Raw genomic sequence first — 25,104 nt, forward strand, 5'->3', positions numbered from 1 at the left:
GTAGGGTTATTAGGTGGTTGCTTTTATTACAAGAATTTGATGTCACTATACTTGGTAAGCCTAGTTGAGAAAATTTGGTTGCAGATTTCTTGTTCCAATTATAGCATCCTAATAAGGAAGTTGTTCCTGTTGATGAATCATTCCTTGATGAACACCTCTTTGCAATTTCTACCAAAATTCCATGGTATGCTGACATTGCTAACTATTTGGTTATATGCAAGTTTCCACTACACTTCTCTTCTTGTGAGCATTGTAAGTTGGTGGGCCTCAATGGATAGTATACTTGGATCAGTGGTCTTCTATTTTGTACCAACATTAATAACATCATATGTCAATTTATTCTTGAGAAAAATGTCTTTGATATTCTCTATGCCTTCACACTAAACCTTGTGGCAGACACTTTGCTGCTCAACAAACTGCTCAAAAGATTCTTACTATAGGTTATTACTAGCCTATGCTCCATAAGGATTGCAAGTGTTATGTCCAACATTGTGACCAATGTTAGTGCATGGGTTGTCCTACATGATCAAATGAAATGCCACTTCACCCTCAACTCTCTATTGAACCTTTTGAAAAATGGGGTCTCAATTTCATTGGACTTATCAACCCACCTTCTAAAAATAAGAATATATTCTTGTTTTTATAGATTACATCACAAAATGGGTTGAGGTTTTTGTGCTTAAGTATGATTGAGATACCAAATTTGTTGAATTCCTATATTCCAAGATCTTTACTCACTTTGGTGTTCCCATGAGATTATTGTTGATAAGGACCTCAGTTCACTTTAGACCTCATTGTTGCATCAGTTTGACCCCTTATGAATTGGTTTATGGTAAGAAGGTTGTACTTCCTATTGAGTTAGAGATTAAGACTCTTTAAACTGCCCTTCAACTCAAACTGAATCTATTTGATGCTCAAAAGGAATGCATAACACAACTCCACTCCCTTGATGAGTTACATCAAGAAGAACTTCTTCATACTAAACTTGTTTAGAATCAATGAGCACTATGGCATGACAAACACATTCATCATCATTCTTTCCAGCCTAAAGATTGGGCACTTTTGTACGACTCCCAATTCTAGGACTTCAAAGGCAAGTTTCATACATGATATCTTGGACCTTATGAAGTTAAGCATGTATATGAAAATAGTGTGGTTCAACTCTACACCATAGACTCTAAATGTTGAAAGCTCCTTGTTAATGGTCATAGATTGAAGCTCTACAAGAAGCCTCCTTCTAGGGAATCTTTTGTTTTTGATATCACAAAGAAACTTACCATGGTTCCCTTTGGTCCCCTCTAGCATTGCTAGAATTTAAAATTCAAAAAAAAAAAACTAAACTAAACTCTCTTCATCCTCTTTCCATCTAGTTCTTCTTGTTAAGGACCTACGCACTTGTTTAGATCTGCAACAAGAACACTTGATTCTTCATGTCATGAAATCTTCTTTTGTTGGTTCCTGATGTCCCTGCTAATTCCCACCTAGTTTTTTGCATCCATGTGACCCTCTTTTACTTTTTTGATCCCACTTTCTCTTCTCAGAGGTTGACATGTCTATAGGACTTCTATTTGTCTCTGCTTGCCAACTGTTGATAGAATTGCATTTGGCTGCCATCTCCCCATATCTTAACAATTATGCCATTATTATTCAGCATTCCTTGGCATTCGTGTGCACATGTTTTGATGTCTTCTACATCATATTGGACTGCTAGCTCAGTAAGTACTTTCTTACCTTCTTTTTTCTCAATGTCTTTCTCTTCTACTTATGTGGCATACAGGGATGGTTCAACAATTTCAATTGGGGGGGTAAGTAGTCCACTTCATTGCCATATTGTGCCCTATTTTCTATCATTATCATTATTTCATCCACTTCCTTCAATGAAAGTAAGATTTGCTTTGATCTTTCCATTATTTCATCTGTTTCCTTTCGTACCAATGGATGATAGTAAGATTTGCTATGATTTTTCCATTATTACCTCTTGTAGACATGGTTCCTTTATTTTCACCCTAGGTACACCCTTTATTTATGCTTGCCATTTTTGGAACCTCTTGCTCTATGTTTTTGGTTGCCATTGTTGTTCGAGATCATGGTTGGTGGTCATCATCTTCATAAAGAGCCAAGTTCAGTCCATTGTTTACTAAGTTCTGAGGAGGTTTTAAATTTTTTTGAACATTCAGGATGGCTAGGGTATTGTGAGTGGTTGTGTGAATTCACTTCTAGTGATGAGGTCACTACCAAGTTTCCCTTGACATTTATAGAGACTAGTGTCACAGTGTCGGGGTTACAATTTCTAGTCAACTTAAAAACTATTGTAGTTGTATCTAGCCTTCCAAAAATTTGAGACCATTATTTTCCTACAGGATCTTCTAAGGTTGTTGATTTAAAACCCCATAAGAAGCAATTCTTTCAAAGGGGAGAACCAGTTGAAATAGTGCAAAGGCAGGGTATGATCGCAAATTGTTGCCAAATCCATGGGATGAAGTGGCCCAATTTTTTATTCAGTTTGTCACATGTGAAGGCCGTTATAAGTATATTTATGTCCACAATCTTTTTCTTTTGCTACATTTATGGTATGCAGGGCATACTAATTCTCTTTCCCACCATGGTCTCATAAAATTGTTTGTCATTCATGCCTTAAAATCTACCCAGCTAACCCTAGGATGGAAAACCTATATCACTCTTACCAACATGAATGACCCTAAATCACCTTCTAATGTTGAAGTAGTTAAAGTCAATTCTTCTAAAAACAAGAAGCCAAGCCTTCATCCTCATCAAAAACTAAGAAGCCAAAAGTGAAGCCTTCTGATAAATTATGGGAACTAGCCAATGTAGCCCATTCTAGTGGAGATGTAGAAATCATTAGTGTTGAAAAATCCTCTCGGGGAAATAACTATCTTTTAAGAGAACAAAGGTCATAGCTTAGGAAAAATAAGAAACAAGGAAAAATGAAACAAATGAAAGAGAAAGAACTAGAAGAAGTTTGAAGGTGGGAGGCAAGTCTACAAATATAAAAGGAATGGTGGGAAGATGAAGGAAATAGGGATGCTAAAGTAGAATAAGGAATGGAAGGCAACCTAGAAACTGAGGAAGAATTTGAGGCTGAGTATGAGCAAGAAGCTATAGAGGAATTTGAAGAGAGCGACATTGCTAAAGAAGATGATATTACAAGCCCAATTTAGGAAAACCCCAATGAAAACCTTATTTCTTAAGAGAAGGTAAGACCTACATCCTCCTTAGCTACAGAAATTCCTATAATAATACTACCAAATGTTTCCATTGAGAAGGCGCTAGAAATAGCCAGTGGTATTTCTATTGGTGATGAAATTCAGTCAGGACAAAGTGTAGAGCTTCATCACTAAGAGAAGGGTGTAATACAATAAATAAAGACTCCACAAATTAATGATGAACATTTTGTTAGTATAAAATCCCAACATAGCCCTAATGATGGTGCTTTAGGAACTCATGTAGTTCCTAAAGTAATGTAGCATCTTTCTCCTAAACAACTATTACAGATTATTAGTCAGTTAATGACACAAATACAAGAATTGTCAACACCGAGGCTTGCCACTAATAAAATTACAAGGATCAAAACACTTTCCAAAAATCTTGTAGTAGAGTTCACTAATGTTGGGAATTCACCTAGTAAGCATGAGGACATGCCCAATCCTTCAACTGGGGGGACATGATGGGTGTGCATTTGTGTGTTTTTTTCTATATATTTCTATACATGCTTCCACTCAACTCTATGTCATTCCACTCCCATTAATGCCACTTAGTAGTAGAGATTTAAAACATATTGATAAAATGTAAGCTAGGAAGTAATCATTGAAATATCTACCAATATGTAAAATTTGACATCAATTTGGGTCTTCTATAGGAACAAACAATGGATGACTAAATGGCTACAAGGGCTAGGAAATGATTGGATCAGTTATATATGTTTATTTTTGGTAGACATTTTGTTTCTAGTTTTTGGTTTAAAATGATTCTCAGCAAAGAAAAGTGTTATTTTATTATCATGTTCGTTATGCTGTTAATGATCAGAGGCTTGTAGCTTGGATAGCATTTGTTTCTTTTAGATGAATGGCTTATAGCTATAAGAAACTAAGTCCACTATGTTTAGTATTTTATATAGTATATAAGTATGTACATGATCATGTGAAGATATATAAGGAAGACATTTACGTATCAAGAACATTGTAAAAACCTTTCTATTACTATTGGAATCAGTTTTGAGTCAATCTTGTCAATTTTGTGTTAGTTGTGTGCTCACCAGTTGGATCGGAGTAAGGGTCCCCTCTTGGAGAATCCTGGTGAGATCATTTTGATTTACATTGTGGGTGCGAATGCATTGTTAGTTATTTCATTTAAGTGTATATGCAAACATCCTTAAATCTGCATAGTGTGTGCAATGTGTTTAATTCTATTAGATTATTAAAAGACTTGGTTATTTACTAAAATATTGGTTCATGGTCATTTTCCTACGGCCAATCATTATTTTTCTGCTTTAGTACTAGTAAACAAATTACCCACTTTCAATCTGCCATACTTTATTATACTCTCTATTGCAATCTTCCTATCGCCATCCATTACTCATTGGTAAACTTCCTACCACCTCTCCTTAAATTTCCTGTCGCATTTCACTATACTCCCTATCACATTTCGTTACCTTGGCTTCATACTGTTATAAACAAGTTCCTACCACAACCAATTTTCCTTTAACAACTCAAGTTCACTTTAAGTCTTAATTGAAACATTCATAAAATATGGTATTCAATGTTTAAATCATTTAAATGTGTGATTATGATATACTTTAGATTAAATATGAAAATATGTTGAATGTAAATTCCTTTCTAGTTTCATTTTTAATGTGTGGATTTCAATTCAAGTAATTAAAAACTTCTTAATCTTGTAGCACATAGAAAATTGCATTCCAAAAGTCACTTGATTTATTATCTTCACCCCTTGAGCAGATAGTCATTATATCTCTTGCAAGTTTATGATTCCCATATTGACATTCTTAGGGTATTCTTCTAATTCAATCACATCCATAAATATACCAACAAATTGAACCTCAGTTTTACCCAAAAAAAGTTATGAGATTTTGAGGTATAAGTCATGTTGCAATATTTTGAAATTTTGTATAGATGTTGAATAAGAGTTTATGTTATGCTCATAAGAATAAGAGTACATATGTATGACCAAGTTTTTGTGATACTCATGTCAAATGGGGAGATTATTAATCTTAGATTGGTCTTGACTAGTGAGTTTCTATACACTTAAGTCATTTACTTAGTTCATGCCAAACAAGAAACATATGTCAAGCACAACATGTAGATTTAGTGCATGCCGAGTAAATAATGAGTGTTGAGTCAATCATATGTTGAGTCACTCAAGTGCTAAGTAGGTAGTATGTGGTGAGTGATTAAGAAGCCAAGTAAATAGTACATGCCAAGTCATTCAAATGTCAAGTGATAGCATTAAAGTCATAATATGTGCTAAGGACCAGGGACTTTAGATGCTAAGTAACACAGTTTTGTCATAGTTGTTTGTATTGGCTCAAAATACTATGTAAACCATTTTTGGGCCAACTTAAGAATTGAATTATGATATTTTGGTGATAAGGATGAATCTCAATTGGGAATCCCTATGTATTACATGCACCCAATTAGGTAAAGGGAAGGTTTAAGTGGAAATATGGATGAATCACAACCGTTCATTCATACCTAACCCTAAGTCACCTAGGTCTTCTTAAGGATGATGTGTTGGAAATATTCTTAAAGACTAAGTTACTGAGAGGGGAGGGGTAAATCAATAACTTCTAAAAATTCAAAAACTTCAAACTAATTTAACACTTAATGAAAATTCTTACCTAATTGCATGCATTAGAAACTAAAAACATAAAAGCATACATTACACTTTGACACATAGATTTGGTAACTCGGAAACCTTCCAAATAGAAAGTAAAATTGGGGTGGGGATGATACCCACAAGCTTTAGTACTATAGTATGAATTTGGCCTATTAAGGCTTACATTGATCACTTCTAATGATCTTCCCTATTAGGAGCAATAAGGACTGTTAGGTCTACCTTCTTAAAGTATTTACAAACATATAATGAAGTATGCACTCGGTAAAGAGATTTGCATAAGACTATTAGGTCTACCTTGTTAAAGGATTTGATTGATCCACCTATTATAATGAAGTAGTAGCTAATCCTTGATTTGCAACCTAGTTTGTTGAATGATATTCATCTAAGTTTTCAAATCACCTTGCTAGGATAGATGAATCTTTGTTGCTCCTTATACTATTGTAGCCTTTGTAATTCACACTTCTGGTCTTCTATGATGATCACATTACTTCCTTATTGATTCTATGCATGCATTGGATGTGATATAATACATTACATATATACCAATCCAATTATACAAATATTACAAAGTCAGCTCAAATGTAGACACTTGGGTTCTAAAGATTGACTCAATGAGGTTTTGATACTTGATATCCACTATCAATGTTCGGCATCATCATGCACTTAGTAGACATAAAAGCTCAGTCCATAATGATCACTTCCAAGTAGTCTTGAACTTGTTCTGCATTGGTGACTCGGTGAATATTGTGAAACTTTTCATATAAACTAAATCACTCGTTTACCACTACATAGCTCGATAAACACTATCACTTTGAGCTTAGTATAAACTGAGTCACTTGGTTAACACTGAGTAGCTCAATCAACATTGGATTAGCATCACATCAACTAAAAACTCTATAACCACTGCACAACTTGGTTTGCATAGGTAAACTCAGCATAAACTGAGATGTTGTATTTACACTACTGATCTTCATGATAGTTGTAACTACTCGGTATACATTGATATTTTTCCAAAGGACTTGCTAACAATAGAAATGCTTGGTTAACACTCTTAACTATATAATAAGCTTGGTAGATACTTACAATTTAAATAAGTGTATGTCACTAATAAAAAACTTGACTGATATGTCAATAATCTCCCCCTTTGACATTAGTGACAAAAACACTTATTAGCCAAAACTGAATTCAAAAAGTTCCTAAATATTTTTATCCATCACCTTGTGATTCTAGCTCAATAGAGTTTTTTTTTTTCAGATTTTTCAAAATTGGTTTTGTAGGATATGTTTCTGTACATGGTAAGGCTCCTATACAGTATACTATGCATCTCCTTGCTATACATTCTTCTTTGAATCATTATTTACATTTATCTCACATCTATCTCCCCCATTATCTTTTTAGCTTATGTATCAATTCTTACATCTTTCTCCCCCATAACTCATTGTTCCCATATCTTCTCCCCCTTTTTGACAACAATGCCAAAGATGTATTCTATATATTTACATATTAATTCCAAAATGAGACAAAATGTCTAAATGTACCTTAAGTATGATAGCCAAAGTTTTGTCCCAATTATCCTGCAAGACCTTACATGTGTGTAGTGCAATCAATACTTCTACTGACAACTCAATCATGTGGTCTGGTATAGAAAAATTGTTGTCATGGATGAGGGTTTTTGCATGTGTAATATGCTTTTGTAGTACATCCATGTTAGGAAGAATCATATTCTAAATATTTACCATTGTAGATTTGATTCTGGCCTCTTCTTTAAGCAATTTTGCCTATATATCTATCAAAAATATAATCTTATTGAAATGAGAAGAGCTTGAATTGGGGTCAAGCTGCAACTACTAAGCACGCATCTTGAGATCTTCATCAATCTTGAAAAATTTTTCCTTTATTTCCTCAGTGAAATTTGAAACATCACATAACTTACCAAAAAGTAGAATTACATTTACACAAGAAGTTTCTAGAGAACCCAAAATGGTAGAGAGTTCTACTTGGTAGATGGCAATCTGTTGAGCAATGTGCTCTAACACTTTATTCTCAAATTTCTTCTATGCTTTCTATAGTAACTTGTCCTATCCATCTACATCTTCATTATACTTTTGGACTGCTTTTGCTAATTGATACAAAATTGGTTGAGATGAATCAACCTCTATCCCTATAGCCTCTACCAAAATATTCTTGGGATCCTCAATGATTTTAAATTCTTTGTCTCTTTCCTCTCTTAGCCTCTGTTGCTTGGTTTTCTTTTGGAAAAGTTCATCAAATGTCTACATTTGATCTAGATTGAGTTTGGATATGTCCCAATTTGGGATCACTATATCCTCATCAAGGTCTATTTCCTCCTCCTTTTCTTTTCCTTGGCCCAAAAATTTTGTGCTTCGTTGAGGCTTGGTCTCAACTATCCTTACACTTATTTCTTGCTTACTAGGAATGGAAACAATAGTAGACACAATAGGACTAGCCACAAAAATTGATACCACACTTATTGTAGAAATACTTGTAGTGGCCAATATTTATGTATCCAAAATTAACATGTCCAAAACTATTGTATCCAACACGGTAGGAGAGGGAAGAGTCTACAGATTGGTAGATGAAGTGGAGGTCACTTCAAACAATGATGTGCTAAGTTGAACTAGTGCAAAGATTGATTGGATGTTACTGTTGTCATTGTTAGTCACAATCAATCTTGCTAAGGATGTCTCCATGCTTGATGTTGTCAATATTTTTCTTGGAGAGTGAGGTAGTGAGGCAATAATTGCTACAGTAATCTTAATTGGGTTAGTTTCCTCATCATCTTATGTTCCTTCCTTAGTAGCCTCTTGCTCCTATTCCTCTTCATTATCAATGTTATCAAAATGTGTTGTTTCTTCATCTTTCTCTTCTTTATCATCATCATCTTTCACATCAATAGCACAATCACTCAATTTATGAAGATGATATACATTCTTCCATGTATTTGTTGCATTCCTTACACCATGCTCAATATCTTTCATCAGAACCAGACAAGTTTTGAATTTTAGAGTTAATTTCTCCTCATTTTTCTTTAGAGATTCCTTAATGTCCTTGTCTGTTAAGCTCAGAATAAGTTTCCTTAGGGATTTCCCATAGATGTTCTTTTATAATTTGCATGGAAAATTCCCATCTTGGCTTAATCTTATCCATCAAAATATTAGGAATCTGAGAAGTAAGCTGGTCTAGTGAGTATTTCTACTTACCTATTTTGTCCATCACTAGATCTTCAATTTTCTTGTGTTCTTCATTAGTCCTAATTTCATAATTTAATTCTTTAAAATTTGTTATACTGGCCCCTTCCTATAGTTCTTTTAGTCTATCTTGGAAGGTGGGTGTAGGTTTTCTGAATATTATATCTCCTCCTTATCAACTTTCTTCTTTGAGGATCTTCTGGTAAACACAGTAGTGGATGTCTTGGCAGGCTTGGTAATGATTACCTTTCCCTTCTTCTTTAGTGGTTCCTCTTCCTCTGATTCTTCCTCATCCTCTACTTCTTCATCCTCACCTTTTCCCTCGATCAACAAAATAGTATAATTAGTTTTCAACTTGGAAATTTGTTTCTTGCCTTTATTTACCGCTTAAGTGAACTTGATCTCTTGTTCTATCCTAGCCTTGGCTTCATCATACGTACCAAAGTATGCAACCTTGGGATCAACTGGTTCATTTACAAGTGCCTCAATTATATCCTTAGTTTTATCTATATTAACCTCATATCCAAGAGGTCTCAACCATGCAATTCTAGGCCTGACTATCTAAATGTATACCTTATCACTATCTACCATGAAACACACATCATCTTTGTAATCTTCAACTAATTTCCTTAGAATCCTAATCTATTATTCATTTTCTCTTTAAATGCATCAAAATAGTTATCCATGATATTATTATAATTCTCTCCCATCTTAGGAACGTACTCATTAATCTAGTAGAGTACTAATACATCTTTTCTCCATACAACTGAACCTTTTGAAGGGAATAATTTCTAAACATAAAAGAATAAAAATGTCAATAAAGAGACAAACTTACATAGATTTTTCTTTGATGTCCTGATGTTGTCCATGTTCTTGTTGAATTGTTTCAATAGTAGCTTAGCGAGGTCAAGGGAGATTATTCTTGACTACCTTGTACGCTTGGTTGAGTGCTTCGCACACCACACTATTCAACTTGCTTGAATTGTAGATCTTGTGTGAAATGATATGAATACCAAACTTTAATTCCATGTTAGTAACACTACTTATCTTCATGCCTCTACCATCCCATTCTTCTAGGGTTTTCTTTTCTAGTTCAATCCAACCTAGGGTTTTGGTCATTTTAGCTTTGGCCAACATTGGGAGACCAGTGATTCTATGAATCATCTTTTTCATGATTAAAGTTGGTTGTTCCAACCATGACTGTCCATTGTGCACCTGACTGAGAATAAACCTAATCCATTTCTCTTGGAATTCATGGGGCATGTGAGGAATATGGGTTAATCCTTTTGTCTCAAGGTGTTGATGCTCAGGTTTCAAGATGCCATTTACACACAACTTTTCTAGGGCTTCATCCATTTCCAAAGTATCAATATCTTGAATCATGCATTTAAAATGAGAATAAATATATCATTAATCAATACTACCTTTGAAGGGATTTGTGACTACTCTCCACTCAAATCTAGGGTTTCAAAAATTGCAAGAGTGAGCTTGAAGTCTAGAGTTTTCCATTCTACACCACTAATGAACATGCTTGATCCTCATTTTTCCTTGCTACTACTAGATGTCATCTTCACTCAGTAGGGTTTGAGAGAATTCAAAATCTTCCGGTAGAAATTCACTCAAATTGCTTGGATGCTATTGAAGATCACTCTACACAATTTGTTCTTCAAAAATTCATAGTAAAAATGACTTTGATTTCATTCCTTTTATCAAATTTTATTGTAAATGCATAGTATGAGTGGTAGATCAAATTGAAAGACTATCATCCACTTCTTTTTATTGATTACTTGGTAAAGTCTTCCATTATTTTGTAACCATATGAAATTTAGTTACTCCCAACCTCACTTGGTAGAGTCTATGACCCTACCTCACTCGGTAAGAAAAGTAACTCAGTAGTAACTGTTACCCTTTTACTCAATGATCCCTTTATATCTTGAATACAGATATGGATCTTTTTTCCTTTCAGCTAGAACTTATTTGGATGTCTTCTTTGGTAGCCTAGTTCCAGTTCTCCTTTTAGAAATCAAGTAGAAATTGTGAAGTGACCTAATTTTTGAGTGACTTGTTCATCATTGTTTGGTCTTGAATTCTCAGTAGACTTTGGAACCCATTGTTGTCTCATCTATTTTTTGATATTATCAGCCTTTTCCTTCATTTCATCTTCAATCCTACTAGTATTCATGTAGTTCTTGGCAAGATGACCAAGTTTAGTACAAATGAAACATCTTTTAGTAGTATCTATTTTCCTCAAATGATGATTTACACAATTCATTACAATGTGTCCAAATTCTCCACAATAATGACATCTATACTAGGTGTTATAGTCCCAGCCAAACATAGCTTTCACATTTTGTTCTGTTGGATTAAATATCTTGGTTTTGCATTTTGATGATTTGTGCCCTTTCTTCTTACATTTGTGACATTTGTCTTCAAATCTTGGTTTCTCTTTCCATTCATTTTCTCTATGACCATGTTGATTACAATTGTAACATTTTTCATTGAATTTTTCTTTTCCATTGCTCCAACATTTTTTTGAAGTATGACCTATCTTAACACAGTGATTGCAAGTAGGTCTTTGATTCTTTTAAGCTCCTTTCTTGGATGATTATCCTTCTTCTATATATCCAATTCCTACTTTTTATTTTTGTCTATAGAGATTTTGCTCATTCAATTGATTCATGTCTACTTGGGATTTCATTGTTCTTTCATTGGTTTTCCTTTTAGAGTTTAAATCATTTTGCAATCTTTCATTCTTTGATCTCAGGTTCATGATTTCTTTATTTGCATTGGTGAGATAATAAATGAAGTTAGTCTACTTGGATGCTCTTGAAGATCACTCTACATAATTTTCTCTTCAAAAATTCACAATAAAATGACTTTGATTTCATTCCATTTATCAAATTTTGCCATAAATGCATGCTATGAATGGTAGATCAAATTGATAGACTATCATTCACTTCCTTTTATTGATTACTCGGTAGACTCTTCCATTATTTTGTTACCATATGAAATTTAGTTACTCCTGACCTCACTTGGTAGAGTCTATGACCCGACCTCACTCATAAGAAAAGTAACGTTGTAGTAACTGGTACCTTTTTACTCGATGATCCTTTTTTATCTTGAATATAGATATGGATCTTTTGTCCTTTCAACTGAAACTTATTTGGATGTCTTCTTTGGTAGCCTAGTTCCAGTTCTCCTTTGAGAAATCAAGTAGAAATTGTGGAGCCACCCAATTCTTTAGTGACTTGTTTATCATTGTTTAGACTTGCATTCTTGGTAGACTTTGGAACCCATTTCTATCTCATCTACTTTTGGATGTTATCAACCTTTGCCTTCTTTTCATCTTCAATCCTACTAGTATTCATGCAGTTCTTGGCAAGATGACCAAGTTTAGTACAAATGAAACATCTTTTAGTAGTATCTCTTTTCCTCAAATGATGCTTTACACCATTCCAATGTGTCCAAATTCTCCACAATAATGACATCTACACTAGGTGTTACAGTTCCAACCAAATATAGCTTTCACAATCTGTTCTGCTAGGTTTAATGTCTTGGTTTTGCATTCTAATGATTTGTGCCCATGCTTCTTATGTTTGTGACATTTGCCTTCAAATCTTGGTTTCTCTTTGCATACATTTGCTCTATGACCATGTTGATTACAATTGTAACATTTTCCATTGAATTTTTCTTTTTTGTTGCTCCAACATTTTTTTCAAGTATGACCTATCTTACCACAATGATTGCAAGTAGGTCTTTGATTTTTTTGAGCTCCTTGCTTGGATGATTCTCCTTTTTTTGTACATCCAATATTTACTTTTCCTTTTTGTCTATAGAGATTTTTCTTATTTAATTATTCATGTGTGCTTGGGATTTCATTAGTCTTTCATTTGTTTGCCTTTCTAAGTTTAGATCATTTTGCAATCTTTCATTCTCTAATCTCAAGTTCAGGATTTCTTCATTTGCATTGATGAGCTAATTAATGAAGTCAGTCTACTAGAGGGATAGATGTTGAATCTCATTATACTTTCCTTTTAATTCTTCTTTTTATCTTTTTTTTCTCTTTTTCATGACTTCACATAATCTTACGGATTGAATTTCTTGCTCTCTTCTTAGTTTTCTTACTTCTTCTTGCATAGAACCATTCTTTTCTAGAAGTTCTTTGATTGCTTCATTTGCTTCATTTGAGCTGCTTGCTAAATAAAGGTCTTTAATTCTTTCTTCAATGTAGAGATGATCATTCATTTGAATTGCAAGATATTTTCTTCTTTTTAGGGGATGAGAGAGTTGCTCATTTTCTTTCTTGAGTTGGACAATAGCCATTTCCAAATCTAGCTTCTCATTGTCAATAGCCTTGTCAAGTCTGAATATATCCATAGTCTTTGATCTTTGCTCAAGCTGTCAAACTTTTCTCTAAAAACCACAAAGCTCTAATACCAATTGTTGGAAATATTCTTAAAGACTAAGTTATTGAGAGGGGAGGGGTGAATCAGTAACTTCTAAAAATTCTTAAACTTTAAACCAATTTAACACTTAATGAAAATTCTGATCTAACTACATGCATGAGAAACTGAAAACATGAAAGCATACATTACACTTTGACACATAGATTTGGTGACCCATAAACCTTCCAAATAGAAAGTAAATTTGAGGTGGGGATGATACCCATATGCTTTAGTACTGCAGTATAAAGTTGGCTTGTTAAGGCTTACATTGATCACTTCTGATGATCTACCCTATTAAGAACAATAAGGATTGCTAGGTCCACCTTGTTAAAGGATTTACAAACATACAATGAAGTATTCACTTAGTAAAGAGATTTGCATAAGACTATTAGGTCTGTCTTATTAAAGGATTTGACTGATTCACCTGTTAGAATAAAGTAGTAGATGATCTTTAATCTGCAACTTGGTTTGCTAGATAGGATTCTTTGAGTGCACAAATCACCTTGCTAAGATAGATGAATCATTGATGCTCCTTATGTTGTTGTAGCCTTTTTAATTTTCACTTTTTCTCTTCTATGATGATCACATTACTTCCTTATTGATTCCATGCATGCATTGGATGTGATACAATACATTACATATATACCAATCCAATTAAACAATATTTGTGGGTGTTATCCCCACCCCAGTTTTACCTTCTAATTGGAGGGTTTCTGAGTAATCAGATCTTGTGTCATGAATGTATGAATTTTTACTTACATGTTTTAGGTGTATATGCTTTACATAATATTTTAGTTAATTTATTGAATATGTGAGATGAATATATGGTGAATATTTATGGGTCAAAGTTTAAAGCACTTATTCACCTCCCACCCCCTCTTAGAAGTTTACTTTTCCTATTGTAATTCCAAAACTTGATGTCCTATACTATTCATTGTATATTAATAAATCCTCAAGATTGACTCAATAAATTACTAAGACTTGGTATAAAGGAAAGACTATTTCCTTGTGGTAGATCATCACATGTGGTCATATGCATTGTAATGTTTAATTATGAGAACTTGGGTGTCAATTTGGCTATATTTGATGTTAATGATATATGATGAGCTTAAAAGGAACTTTATTGGCAAATAATTTTTTTTTATTCAACTCAAAACTTGGATAGATTGTCTTAAAGATTTTTTGTGAAGACATTCTAGGGCTATTTGAGCAATGGATTCAACTGTCCTACTTTCAACTCCTAACAAGAATTCAAAGTTTCCTAATAGGAACTCTATATCTACCAATTGTATTTCATTAGCCCCTAATAGAGTCCATCCTTTCATAGGGAACCTTTATATTAGTACATCATCTTGTGGACATCATTTCAACTAGGGTTTTTCCTATGATGAAGAGTTTTCTTAGTTAATATATCTTGTGTTATTATACATACTTATATTTCTATGGTTATTGCATTAATTTTTTTACATGATTCATCATTAATAAAGATATTGAGAGTTTTTATAAATGCATAATTATTTTAACCCTCCTTAATTAACTTGGTAGAATTAACTTTCTAACAATTGGTATCAGAGCATCGAGTCCTTGAAGGAAAATATTAATAAATTGAGGAGATCCATGGCTTCATATTTGAGGAAAGAAAGAATGAAGTTTGATATAATTAATTATGAAAATCGGAAGGAGAAGATGAAAACTCTTTTGTTGCATGGGTCCAAAATTTTGTTTAGTTACCTTGAAGGTGAAGACTTTGGTAGAGCAAGACAAGCTTTAACATTGTGAACAAAAGAAGTTAAAGCCTAGAAAGCCTTACAATTCAAGAATACCTAAGGATTTCTTATTTGTTAATAAGGATGACGAACTTGATTTTAAGATGGTGAATCTCCTAGATGATAGTGATGATGAGGATGATGAGATAGGGTTTGTTTCTATTGAAGAAGAAATCCCTAGAAAATAAATGAAACAAGAAGTAAAGGAAGAAATAGCCTTAGTATCACAAATGAAGAAGAAAAGGTCTGATTGGTTTATAGATAGTGAATGTTTCCATCATATGACTGGAGCCACAAAAAAAATATTGAATTCAATAGTTATGATGGTGGAATAGTTAGAGTTGGAAATAATACAATATGTCACATAAAAGGGAAAATATATATTACTCTTGATAGAAAGACTAACACTATAGATGTTTAATTTGTAGATGCATTAATACATAATATTTTGAGCATTGGATATATTGTTGACAAGGGATATCAATTATAGTTTATAGAGAAGACTTGCATTATCAAGCATAAGAATGAAAATTTGATTATTATTGGTACATGAACAAAAGGTAATGTACTTATGTTGAATCCTACTGAAATGACATGTTTGGTTGCTAAAGTAGATAATAGTTGAATAGGTAATAAGATATTTATTCATATTAACTTTAATAACATTATGTAGGTCAGTACTATATTTGTAATTAAAGACTTTCCTGAGATTGTGAAACCTACTAACATGATGTGCAAAGAGTGTGTGTTGGAAAAATAGAAGAAAAGTTCATTTCTAAGAAATGTTTACTACTTTAGTGAAGTTGGAGATAGTAAAAAGATATCTGAGGGTGCCTACAAGAAAAATATATTTTATGATGAAAGGTATTTATGCTTCTTATTGATGATTTCACTAGAATGATGTGGATTACATTTCTTTTAGATAAATCTAAAGCTTTTGAGAAATTCAAGATATTTAAGAGTAGAGTTAAGAATGAATTTTTCTTGAAGATTAAATATTTAAGACTAGATAGAGGTGGATAATTTACTTCAAATGAGTTTAATAGTTTTTATTAGGATAATGGTATAAAAAGATACCATTAGCCCCTAAGACTCTATAGTATAATGGGATAGCATAAATAAAAAAATATCAATAATTGTAGTAGAGAAATGATGTTTGAGAACAATGTATCACATATCTTTTTGAGAGAAGCAATGAACATAGAAGTATACACTATGAACAAAGTACAGATAAGCCAAGGCACTGGTAAGACACCTTATGAATTTTGGTTTGGACATACACCTACTATGAAATATTTTAGAATCTTTGGAAGTAAATGTTATATTAAGAGAGATGATGTTATTGGAAATTTTAATTCTAAAAGTGATGAAGTACCATTTCTTGGGAATTCCTTAGAAAACAAAGCATATAAATATTTTAACTAGAGATTGAAGACTATTAGTGAAAGTGCTAGGGTAAGAGTTGATGAAAAGTTTATAATTCAAGAAAGGATACTTTTTATGATTCTAAGGTAGAAACTAATTAGACAACTAACAAGAAGAATATTGAGTAGGAATTATTTTATGAATTTGACACTGATTTAAAAATTGAACTACAAAGAGAAGAACCAAGATCATAACCTAGAGTAGAAACCAAGATTGAACAAGTGACACCTACAAAATTTGTGGCCAAGAATCATCCTATTGAGTAGATCATTACAAGTGTGAACAAACAAGTTATGACAAGAAATAAGGTTAGTGAAGATTTATGTTTAATATCTCAAGTGTAACCTAAGAATGTTGATGAAGCTTGTAAAGATAACTATTGAATAAAACCTATGAAAGAAGAATTAGAGAAGATTGAAAAGAACAAGACTTGGGAATAGGTTCCTAGACCTAAAGACAATAACTTTATTGGAACTAAATGATTATTTATAAATAAGATGAATGAACAAGATGAAGTTGTGAGAAACAAAGAAATACTAGTTTGTAAAGGATATTTACAGTAAGAGGAAATTGACCATGAGGAAACTTTTGCACATGTTGCTACATTAGAGGTTGTGAGAATGTTCTTAGCTTATGAAACTAACAAGAACTTTAAATTTTATCAAATGGATGTCAAATCATCTTCTCTAAATGGAGAACCTAAACAGAAGATATACATTGAACAACCTAATAGTTTTCCCTTAATAGATGAAAATGATATTGCTTGCAGATTAAAGAAGGCATTATATGGAATGAAACAAGCACCTAGAGCCTAATTATAAGTAGAATTGGATAAACACTTAACAAATTTAGGATTTGTGAAAGGTGATGTCAATAGTAATTTTTAATTTAGAAAGAATAAAGCTTGTTTTTAGATTTCAGTACTATTTGTGGATGAAATTATCTTTGTGTTGTAATGTGGAGCCTAATCTGACTCAGAGGTTCATTTGACATGATTTTCCCTCATATTATTTCTACAGGGGTTTAGGGGTAGCACAACCATGATAGGGTCAAGGGGTAGTGTCCCTTGTAGGATCCTAGAGTAGTGCCCTAGATGCACTCCTTGTCATAGTATAGAGTGAGTCAAGGGCAACGCCCCTATGGGCATTTTCATGGGTAGTGCCCCTAAAGATAAAAATGACTATTATTTTAAAAGGCATTGGCTTTTTTTTTTTTCTATTGGATGACTTATTCTAGGCCTAATTTTGTAAGAAAAAAGCTTAGGGTTAGGGATTTCATAATGTATAATGAGATTGTAGCTTCTTGTGGTGGTGTTGAACTCTAAGGGATCGTAGATTGTGGTCACTTAATAATAATAATAATGGACTTGTTATTGGTGGACATAGCCTAGGGATTCAGTGAACCCTGTTAAATCTACGTGTCTTGTGTTCTCTTCTATGTAATTTATTATTTTTTGATAATGGTATATTTGCATGTAATTTTTATTTATGTCTATGGTTAATCCTAGCATTTTGGAGGTAATGACTAAGCTAGCAACGAATTATCTAAAGTGACACAAGGAGGAGGGTAGAGAGTAGGAAAAAGATGGAATAAACCCAAATTAAACATATAAATAACCCCTTGCAAAGATTTACATATAGAAGCTTTACTCAAATAGACAACAAGGAATAAGAGGCCATATGCAACATTTCAATAGGTGTAATTATTTCACTTAATATATATAGAAAATAATATGCCCAATTGTGTGACCTTATACAAAGAAAAATAAGGAAGCTAGAGTCCAAGCTCACATCTCTTATCTTCTACTCTCTAAGATCTTTCTTTCTTACATCTAACCAAGCTTCTTTTATAGCTATCTAAGTCACAAGTCAACTAATCAAAAATTTAAATGCATTATAGTTCAAGTCTTGGAAGAGTAAACCAAAACCCAAGAAAAAACACAACTTTAGATCATGTGCTCTTAGGAATATGTCCAAAAACAAGGTAGGAGTCATCTCCCAACTATGCAAGATGCCACATCATCATAGGAAAGAACACCAACAAAAATAACACACTTCATTGGATGGAAACAAAAGGAAATACACATCGCAAAGAACATCATTATATGAAACAACAAAATATATGCACTTAGGAAAAGAATCTAGGATAGGCCCTCGAAATGATATCAACTACCCACAACTAAAACCAAAAGCAATAATGACTACTTCACAAACAACAAACTAGCACAAAAAATAAGAAATATTTTTAGTTGATGCAAGATTTGTCAAATACCCAAGATGCTCCTGCATCAAACACCTAGGGTTAATAAAGATTTAATGTCCACGTCAGACATTAATGATATTCTATCCTGAATCATAAAGATCCAACTCAACTTGTGTAATCAATGAACTATCTTGAAAAAGTTTCTTTGTCCACTAAACTAGGTATTCCATCTAGTCTTTTCATCTAGTACTCTTTCTTATTCTGCTATTCAAAATTGTCTCAATGACATATATCTTATTCTTAGAATAATCTAGGTTATCTTTTCATTCATCATCTAATTAAAAATAGTCAAAGATATTTTCAATATTGAATATACATGAAATATCCATATCTTTTAGCAATTTAACGTCAAAAGTGTTTCCACTATCAAACTTTCTCAAAATCTTAAAAGGACCCAATTTCTTCATTTTTAGCTTGTTGAAGGTATTTACTAGAATTTGTTTCTTCTTCAAATCAGTCATAACCTCATCTTCAACCTCAAAATATTCATGTCTCTTCCTTTCATATGTTCTTTGTTTATATTCCAAATTACTATCCTCTAAATTCTCTTTCACTTCGCCATGCAAAGTCTTCGTGAAATCTACAAATTCTTCACCTTCAACACTTCTTTTTGTCTTAGTGTTCACATTTTTCAATTCATTAGTTCCCTTAGGATTCATTATAATAACAATCTCAAAAGGTGTCTTCTCAGTGCTTCTATTCACATAGTTACTATATGCAAATTATGCTTGTGCCAAAACCAAATCCCAATTAGTGGACTTATCTCCAACCAAACATCTAAACAAGTTACCCAAACTTCTATTCACAACCTCACTTTGTCAATCTATTTGTAGATGAAGCTCAACTCTGTATTCAGCTTCTTCGAAAGCATCCTCCAGAATTAATCTGTAAACTTAGTATCTATGTCTGAAATAATAGTCTTAAGAAAACAATGCAATCTTACCACTTTCTTAAAGAATAATTCAGCCACATGTAGTGCATCATATGAATTCTTATAAGGTATGAAATGTACCATCTTTGAAAACTTGTCAACCAATACAAAAATATAATCATTACCTCTCTATGTTCTAGGAAAACCAAGAACAAAGTTCATGTTGATCTCTTCCCAAGGCTTACTAGATATAGGAAATGGTCAATACAATCCCAAATTCTTATTAGTTTCTCTTTTTGTTTGACAAATTTTGCAACTTCTCACAAATCTTTGCACATCCTTATAAACTCATGGCCAAAAGTACCTATTTGAAATCAACTACACTATTTTATCAATCTGTAACTTTCCTGTAATTCTACCACTAGATTTTCCCTTCATGATGTTATCTCTCATACATCTTCTAGGTAAGAACAACTAAACTCAAACAACATATCTTCCTAAATAAAATAATCAGTCCACTTATCTCTCACCGTATGATTTTTACAATCTCTCCAAGGTTTAGAAAAGTTATGATTAGTTTCATACAAGTATTCTAAATCATCAAAACCAAGTACCTCAACTCTCATCCCTGTCAACAAATTCCTTCTTGAACTAAAAGCATCATCAACTTTATTTGACGAGCTCCAATCTTATGCTTCAATTAAAAGTAAAAGTTTTACAAATACTCAACCCACTTCAAATGTGTCTAATTTAACTTATTTTTACTTCCCAAATACTATAAATTTGTATGGTCAGTGTACAGCACAAAATATTTAGGCATCAAATAATGTTTCTATTTCTTCAAATCTTAAATTATAGCATAGAATTGTTTATCATAAACTAAATATTTTCTCTTAGCATCATTCAATTTTTCACTAAAGAAACCTACATGTCTTTATTACTAATAAATAGCTCCAATAGAACTTCCACTAGCATTACATTGAACTTGAAATATTGTATTGAAATTAGGTAAAGAAAGTGTAGTTAATTCTACAATCGCTTGTTTCAATGTCTCAATAATCTTTTGTGCTTCATGTATCCATTTGATATCTTTTCTATACCCTCTCATATTCTCAGTCATAAAATTACAGATATAACTAATTTTTTTGACAAAATTTCTATAAAAACTTGTCAATCCATCAAATGATCTAACTTCTCCAACATTCTCAAGTATATGCCAATCAAGAATTGGTTTTACCTTTTCAGGATCCATCTTCAAAACATCAACTGAAATAACAAAACGAAGGTACACAATCTTTTCATGAATGAACATTTCTTCAAGTTAATTACCAATTTCTCCTCCTTTAATCTCTAGAATACTTATTTGATATGCACAAAGTGTTTCTATTTAGTTTTATTGAATATCAAAATGTCATCCAGATACACAATTACAAAATTTCCCAAGAATTTCTTTAGAACTTCATTCATTAGCCTCGTAAAAGTATTAGATGCATTAGTTAAACCCAAAGGCATAACCAACTACTCATACAAACTCTCATTAGTCTCAAAAGAATTTTTCTATTCATCTCCTTCTCTAATTCTGATACAATGATAGCCACTTTTCAAATTAATCTAAGTAAAATACTTTTCTCCACTCAAATGATCCATTATGTTGTCCATCTTCAACATGAAACCTACATTTCACTATTATCTTGTTTATAGCTCTAGAATCAGTGCACATTCTCCACTATTCATTATTCTTAGGTGCCAATATTATAGGTACTCTACAAGGACTCAAACTCTCCCTAATCAAACCTTTCACAAGAAACTCTTACACATGTCTATTTGACTCGACATTTTTAGTAGGTGTAAGTTGACTTGGTTATTTATTAGGAAAACTAGCTATAGGCATCAAATCCATACAATGACTAATACTTCTTAGAGGAGGTAAACCATCAAGTTCATTATCAAAAATGATAGTAAAAACTTTACCAATAAAGATTCAATCTTAGGTGTATGTTCAAGTTCATCTTGTTTATGATTTTTGAATAAATCTAACCCAAAAAATCTTTTTGTTTCATCGTATCTTTATCAAACTATTTTCCATTAACCAAGAATACTCTAACTATGGTATATTGATTCTCCTCTATGTTTTCAACTAAAGGAAACAATACTTGTTTCTTTCATTCAATCTGAATAGTATATTGATTCAATCTACCATCATGCAAAGCTTGTCTATCATACTTCCAAGGTCTACCAAAAAGAATATGAAAAAAATCCATTGACATAATATCACACAAGAATTCATAATGATAATTTCTAATTTTGAATTTAACAAGGCATTACTTAATTACAAGTAAATTATGCTCCTTCTGGATCCAACCAATATGGTATGGTTTAGGATGTCTCAATATTTGCAACTACAACTTGTTAATCAACTTTTTAGATGCCACATTATCAAAACTTCCATTATTAATGATAGTCTTGCAAAATTTTCTAGTGATCTTACATCTAGTTTTGAACAAACTTCTTCTCAAGATAGTTATCCATTAACTTCTTCATTCCACAAGATCCTTCTCAACATTTTTAGGTTCATTAGGTGTTTCATCTGCTTCTTCACAAGCCAAGGTGTTTCTACTGCTACCTCCAATCTTCTTTCTAGAGTTAGTACTTTGAAAAGATATGTCCTTCTCCACAATTGAAAAGAGTGCCTTTAAACCAAGATATTTGTTGGAAATGATTGAAAAGATCATGAATGAAGAGAACTGGAATTGGTAAAGTATGTTTCAATCATTGTTTTTTCATTGATGTCAAACTTGCCACTTGTAGGAATGACAATTGCTTTAGTGATCCAAATACTATCAATTGGTTGATTGACAAGGAGGTGGCAATCAATAAGATGTAACTAGAGTACCTAGAGAAAGGTTGAAATTATGATGTTGTAATGAAGTATAGGGATCAGCTAAGCCATTGATAAAAAAATGTATTGATGACATACTCTAAGACACAAGGATTAACTAAGCTCTAGTTAGTGCCAAACAGATTCTCAGTTGAAGCTGAGCAAGTTCAACTTAGTGTGTGCCGAGTGATCTTCAGGTGCTGAGTGAAGATCAGGTGCCAAGTACCAGAAAAGATAATAGGTGTCGAGTAAGTCTTCAAGTGTTGAGCAAGATATAAGTGCTGAGTGATATTGAAGTACCGAGTGAATTTCAAGAGCCGAGTTTCATAAAATTTCTTCAGGCGTCGAGCACCAGTAAATAACAATAAAAGTTGAGTAACACAAAAGGTGTCGAGCATCAGTAAACCAATGATGCCGAGTTGCTACATTATTTTGAAAAGTTGAAGATTCGCCAAATCTAAGCCAACATGGTAGTTATCTAGAATTTTGTGAACTAAATAGAAGATAAGAATGATGAGCTGGTGGCACAGAACACTATGTAAAACATTTTTGGTAAATGCTAATGGTTTTATCATGAAGTTTCTAGATAGAAACAAGATATGGGATAGATACATTGTATCCTACCTAATCCATTGAAACCCTAAAATTGAAAAGGAAGATTTGAGCAGGAAATCAATAACAAAACTTCTTTATAAGGAGTGACAGGTCAAAGATAAAATGTGCATTCATGAGAAAAAGTTGGTCATAAGTGTAATCATGCGAAGAAGCCAAGAGGAGTAAGAGCAGAGCATCAAGAATCTAAATTGATTGGGTGACCAGAGAGAGAGCATTGGCATAACGAGTGGAAGAACTCAAGGAGATAGATCTTGAAGGGTGAACAAGTTGTTTGTACCGCAAAGGAGGAAAGCCAAGCAAAGAAGAGAACTAAAGGAGTGATCTGAAATCTACATAGTGAAGGTTGCAAACCTGTATCAGGTCAAAAACCTTCTAATACTTTCTTACCATTGTATTAGATATTAAAACCCTACATTACTAGGTTAGCTTAATAGCTAAGTGGATAAGCCTCAAGAAAAGGATAAAGAGATTCCCAGGAGAAGGACAAAGAGATCCTTAGGAGAAAGATAAAGAAATCCTTAGGAGAAGGATAGGAGATCCTTAGAGAGGGATGAAAGATTCTTTTGAGAAGGTGACTGTAAATCCCATGGACTTGGGTGAGCCTAACAGCTCTATGTAAATCTTTTAATAGGGTGACATTCCAAGTTGAATGTTCTTAAATCCTTTAACAAGGTCACATTTAACAATGTGTTGTAGCCTTTAATAGGGTAGGCCTTTAACATAGTAGACCATCAGAAGTGGTTGAAATCAATTGCACAGTTATTTTGTGGGTATCATCTCCACTCCAGTTTTACCTTCTTATTCCTGGACGGTTTCTGGGTTATCAAATCCTTAGTGTTATGGTGTGATGCATGTTTACTTTTCATGATTGTTTAATGTTCAATTGCATGCATGATAATTTCAGTTATGTGCCATTAAAGATTTGTAGATAAAATTTTATTGGACATCATTGGACCTTGAATAACTGATTCACCCCCCCCCCCCCCCCCTCTCAGTTATTCTAAAGAATTCTAACAATTGGTATCAGAGCCGATTGCTGATTTTTTTCAAGGTACTAGTAGCAGGAAGATCAAGATGTCTAAGAGAGAAGTTCCCAAGCTAAACAAAGACAACTTTGTTGCATGGAAAAGTCTAATGAAGCTACACCTCAGATCAATGGGTGACTATGCATAGACCTCAATCACAGTTGACCATGTAGACCCTACAGGACCCCTCACTGCAAATGACATGAGCAAGAAGAAAGAGCACAATCAAGCAATGTTGGATATTGCTTCAGCACTAAGCTGTGCCGAGTATGATGACATCAAAGGATGTGATACTTTACATCAGATGTGGAATACATTATTAAGAATCTATGGAGATGACAATGTTAAGAGAGCCATAAGAGAAAGCCTAAGAGGAAAATTTGATGATATGAAAATGGAAGAAGGAGAGAATGCTGCTTAATATGGTGCAAGAATGAAGGAAGTAGTCAGTGCCATAAGAAGCCTAGGAGGACAGTTAGCAAAAGAAATAGTATGTAGCAAATACTTGAGAACTTTGCTTCCCATATATGCTATAAGAGTATCATCCATCCAAGAGCTAAGGAGTGTACCAGGCAACACAATGACATTTGAAGGAATAATTGGAAGACTCACTGCCTTTGAGCTATCCAACTTTGATAACTACAAGCCAGAAAACTTTGAATGTGCATTCAAAGCTAAGATGACAATGAAAGATAACGAGGAGGTTCAAACAAAGAAAAATAATGGAAAAGGAAAGT

General features: G+C 33.1%; 1 protein-coding gene across 7 annotated transcripts in view; it reads right to left on the reverse strand.

Annotated features, from left to right (window-relative positions):
* LOC149571787 (protein NUCLEAR FUSION DEFECTIVE 4-like) overlaps positions 1-25,104 on the reverse strand; it is a 147,851-nt gene that overhangs the window by 90,268 nt on the left and 32,479 nt on the right. Inside the window, exon 2 of one of the 7 annotated variants that reach the window (XM_089813205.1) lies at positions 20,824-21,115. The exons of the other annotated variants lie outside the window; for them this stretch is intronic. Within the exon in view, the coding sequence (XP_089669331.1) occupies positions 21,104-21,115 (12 nt within the window). The 3' untranslated portion in view covers positions 20,824-21,103. Of the gene's footprint in view, positions 1-20,823; positions 21,116-25,104 lie in introns of those variants that run through there. 7 annotated transcript variants of the gene reach the window in all.

Source organism: Cupressus sempervirens, chromosome 2 (genome assembly GCF_028749045.1).
Source record: "Cupressus sempervirens isolate cs-2001-9-10 chromosome 2, ASM2874904v1, whole genome shotgun sequence".
In the NCBI taxonomy this organism is placed as follows: domain Eukaryota; kingdom Viridiplantae; phylum Streptophyta; class Pinopsida; order Cupressales; family Cupressaceae; genus Cupressus; species Cupressus sempervirens.